The sequence below is a fragment of the Etheostoma cragini genome, unplaced genomic scaffold (assembly GCF_013103735.1).
Source record: "Etheostoma cragini isolate CJK2018 unplaced genomic scaffold, CSU_Ecrag_1.0 ScbMSFa_2617, whole genome shotgun sequence".
NCBI lineage: Eukaryota > Metazoa > Chordata > Actinopteri > Perciformes > Percidae > Etheostoma > Etheostoma cragini.
Window position 1 is genome coordinate 1 of NW_023266798.1, and position 4,935 is coordinate 4,935.

At 45.5% G+C, this 4,935-nt stretch overlaps 1 protein-coding gene across 1 annotated transcript; it reads left to right on the top strand.

Annotated features, from left to right (window-relative positions):
* The first annotated feature begins 68 nt into the window (after nt 1-68).
* Nucleotides 69-1,447, top strand: LOC117940493 (interferon a3-like). The gene is made up of 4 exons (XM_034865755.1): nt 69-146; nt 699-851; nt 1,164-1,238; nt 1,343-1,447. The coding sequence occupies exons 1-4, from the start codon at nt 69-71 to the stop codon at nt 1,445-1,447; spliced, it is 411 nt and encodes a 136-aa protein (XP_034721646.1).
* Nucleotides 1,448-4,935: the final 3,488 nt, after the last annotated feature.

Here is a 4,935-nt window from a genome sequence, read left to right on the forward strand (position 1 = left end):
GTGTGTGTGTGTGTGTGTGTGTGTGTGTGAGTGTGTGTGTGTGTGTGTAGTATAATAATTATATAATAATGTTGCAGGGTGCTGAGACGTCTCACAACAACCTGCCGTTTCCCTACAAGTTCTACAGTCGCATAAGGAAACACACGGTAACTACCTGTCTGTCTCTCTGTCTGTCTCTCTGTCTCTCTACCTGTCCGTCTCTCTGTCTTTCTACCTGTCTGTCTCTCTACCTGTCTCTCTACCTGTCTGTCTCTCTGTCTCCCTACCTGTCCGTCTCTCTGTCTTTCTACCTGTCTGTCTCTCTACCTGTCTGTCTGACCTGTCTGTCTCTCTGTCTGTCTGTCTCTCTGTCTTTCTACCTGTCTGTCTCTCTACCTGTCTGTCCGTCTCTCTACCTGTCTGTCTGACCTGTCTGTCTCTCTACCTGTCTGTCCGTCTCTCTACCTGTCTGTCTGACCTGTCTGTCTCTCTACCTGTCTGTCTGACCTGTCTGTCCGTCTCTCTACCTGTCTGTCCGTCTCTCTACCTGCCTGTCTAACCTGTCCGTCTCTCTACCTGTCTGTCCGTCTCTCTACCTGTCTGTCTGACCTGTCTGTCTGACCTGTCCGTCTCTCTACCTGTCTGTCTGTCTAACCTGTCCGTCTCTCTACCTGTCTGCCTGTCAACCTGTCTGTCTTTCTACCTGTCTGTCTCTCCAGGTGGAGTCCCAGCTGATTTTCATCAGAGACAGTCTGGAGCTGATTGAAGATCTCTATCACCATAACAACCGCTCCTCCGTCGCCTGGGATACGAAAAAGACGGACGAGTTCCTGATGACGGTGTACAGACAGAGGGACGAGATCTCCCACTGTGTGAGTAGATATTTCATGTTATATATTATAATATATACAATAGTATACCGTTATATATATTATAATATATACAATATTATACATTATATATATTATAATATATATAATATTATACATTATATATATATTAATAAATATAATATTATAAGTTATATATTTTATGATATATAATATTATAAATTTTGTATATTATAATAAATATAATATTATACATTATATATATTATATATTCATAATTAGGGCTGGGCAAGTTAACGTGTTATTAACGGGACAACCTGACAGTTGTATGTATTGACGTGAGTATTTGTGCAGATCTTGACGAGGAGGAGAACCGGACAATGGCTGAAGAACTACTACAAGACACTTAAGAGTACTCTGGATGACATGGTGAGAATAGTGCAGTACTGACAGGAGGTAGTAGTACTGAGTGAATACGTACTGCAGTAATGACTGAAAGTAGTAGTACTGAGAGAACTGTATTGTGTTTCCAGGGAGGCAGCAGTGCATCCTGGGAGATGATCCGGAATGTGACTGACGACCACCTGTACCGGCTGAACCTGCTGGTCCACTTCATGTTGAAAAAGCAGAAGAACTGAGACCACTATGCCCCCCCCAACATGGACCCGGCAGGACTGAGACCATTGTCTCCCCCCCAACCACCCTAACATGGACCCGGCAGGACCAACACCAAGGCCTTGAACCCCGAACATGGACCCGGCTGGACCAACACCAAGACCTCCCCCCCCAAAAAAATATGGACACTGTTTCTCTTATTTATTTATTTATTTATTTATTCATTCATTTATAATGTTTCTATTTATGAACTTAAATATTTATTTTTGTATATTCAGACTGATTTGACTTAAAAACCTTTTGATAACTGACAATAAAGAACCTTCATCTTGATAGTATTTTGTGTTTTTAACGGTACACACAGTATCTGAAATGGTCCAGTACTCAGTCGTACTGAGCACTTCTGATTCATTCCACTGGGACAAGTTCCCCGGGCTCCACTGGGACAAGTTCCCCAGGACACTGGGACAAGTTCCCCAGGACACTGGGACAAGTTCCCCAGGGTCCACTGGGACAAGTTCCTAAGGACACCGGGACAAGTTCCGTGGGCTCCACTGGGACAAGTTCCCCGGGGTCCACAGGGACAAGTTCCTAAGGACACTGGGACAAGTTCCGCGGCCTTCACTGGGACAAGTTCCCCGGAACACTGGAACAACCTTTCCGGGCCACTGGGACAAGTTCCCCGGGCCAATTGGAAGCTGGGACAAGTTCCCCAGGTTCCAATGGGACAAGTTCCCCTGGCCACTGGGACAAGTTCCTTGGCCCCACTGGGACAAGTTCCTCAGGCTCCACTGGGACAAGTTCCCCGGGCCAGTGGGACACTAGGACCAGTTCCACGGGCTCCACCAGGACAAGTTCTCCGGGCCACTGGAACACTGGGACAAGTTCCCCTGGCCACTGGGACAAGTTCCTTGGGCCACTGGGTGAAGATCCACGGGCTCCACCAGGACAAGTTCCCCAGGCCACTGGGACAAGTTCCCTGGGTTCCAATGGGACAAGTTCCCTGGGTTCCAATGGGACAAGTTCCACTGGCCACTGGGACAAGTTCCCTGGGCCACTGGGACAAGTTCCTCAGGCTCCTCTGGGACAAGTTCCCCTGGCCGTTGAGACAAGTTCCTTGGCCCCACTGGGACAAGTTCCTCAGGCTCCACTGGGACAAGTTCCCCGGGCCACTGGAACACTGGGACAAGTACCCCTGGCCACTGGGACAAGTTCCTTGGGCCACTGGGACAAGATCCACGGGCTCCACAAGGACAAGTTCCCCAGGCCACTGGGACAAGTTCCCTGGGTTCCAATGGGACAAGTTCCACTGGCCACTGGGACAAGTTCCCTGGGCCACTGGGACAAGTTTCTCAGGCTCTTCTGGGACAAGTTCCCCTGGACCCTGTAACACTGGGACAAGCTCTCTGGAGCACTGGGACAAGTTCCCCAGGCCACTGGGAAAAGTTCTCCTGAGCCACTTGAACAAGTTCCCCGGGCCACTGGGACAAGTTCCCTGAACAGCTAGGCCACTGGGACAACTTCCCCGGTTAACGGGGACACTAGAACAAGTTCCACAGGCTCCATTGGGACAAGTTCCCCGGGATACTGGGACATGTTCTCCAGGCCACTGGAACAAGTTCCCCGGGCCACTGTTACCATACCTGGTAACGAGTCTGGACCAGAGTGGACATTAGACGCCTTTAGACGAAGTTCTCTTGACACAATCTCAACATAAACTAAATCAATCTTGCTGACTGTAGAAGTTGGCAACGGGACCTGGAACGTCCACCAGACCAGGCCTTCTTGTGATCAAAACCGCTTGGTAGGTTCCGGAGACGGCGGACCCCAAACCAGAGAACCAGAGAAGCTAGGTAGTGGAGTGGATAATGATAAATTAAAATCGACACCAAAATATCCAAACAAAAGGAGACCTAGAAAAAGGTGAAGGGGGACACCAAGACTAAATCCAGAGGGTAACGAGGAAACAAGAGGCAGGTGACATAAGGGCAGGGGACAGGTGGAAAACATCAGGTAATCACAAGGGCAGGGGGAATGGGGGAAGACATCCGACAATCACAAGGGCTGGGGGACAGGTGGAAGACATCAGAAAATCACAAGGGCTGGGGGACAGGTGGAAGAAAGACAATCACAAGGGCAGGGGACAGGTGGAAGACATCAGACAATCACAAGGGCAGGGGACAGGTGAAAGACATCAGACAATCACAAGGGCTGGGGGACAGGTGGAAGACATCAGAAAATCACAAGGGCTGGGGACGACATCAGGTAATCAGAATACATCAAAATATCAAAATAAAACAGGAAACAGAAGATACTGACACAGAAAAACAGACTGTCAAAATAAAACAGGAAACACTAATGGAGAGATGTCAGAGTGGGGGGGGGGGGTCACTTTCTTGGATTACATGACTGGTCGCCCTGGTTACCAATATTATACATATCGGGGCAATTTAACAACTTGAATTAACAACTTAAATGTACTTTTTTTGAAAAATCTGAAACTTTATTTAGTGTCAATTGAAACAAAGTAAAATAAATCAAAAACTCAAATACTTAAAGAAAAGGGAAACGAGTTCAGAGCTTCATTCATTTATTGATCGTTAATAATTCACACGTTAGAGGAGAATTACAGACAGGAAGTAGATAAATATCATTCATAAAAGGGACAAAATATCTAAAATAAATGTTTAACCAAATAATAACATATATTAATACATAATATATAGTATATATACTCATACATATGTATTAATATATGTATGAGTATATATACTATATATTATGTATTAATATAAGTGTGAGTATATATACTATGTATTATGTATTAATATATGTGTGAGTATATATACTATATATTATGTATTAATATATGTATGAGTATATATACTATATATTATGTATTAATATAAGTGTGAGTATATATACTATATATTATGTATTAATATATGTGTGAGTATACATACTATATATTATGTATTAATATATGTATGAGTATATATACTATATATTGTGTATTAATATATGTGTGAGTATATATACTGATATATAATGTATTATGATACATAATATATGAGTTTGTTAGACTTTCCTATTGGTTTGGACTCAAACTCTATTTCATGTCCTTGTGTGTAACTACGGCTCCTAAAAGACGGGGGGCGGGGCTTCTGTCTTCAGCCACATGATTGGACGTAGTTCTCGGGGAAGAAGCCCCTGTTGCCGTGGAGAACCCCCTCGCACCATCCGTCGTCATGGCGTTGCGTCAGGTAGATGATGTCACCGGCGGTGAGAGACAGGTCGTCTGGTTTGGACGCGTCGTAGCTGTACACCGCCACCACTGGACAGGAAACAGAGACACAGCGTCCATCAGGGGACAGGAAACGGAGACACAGCGTCCATCAGGGGACAGGAAACAGAGACACAGTGTCCATCAGGAGACAGGAAACAGAGACACAGCGTCCATCAGGAGACAGGAAACAGAGACACAGCGTCCATCAGGAGACAGGAAACAGAG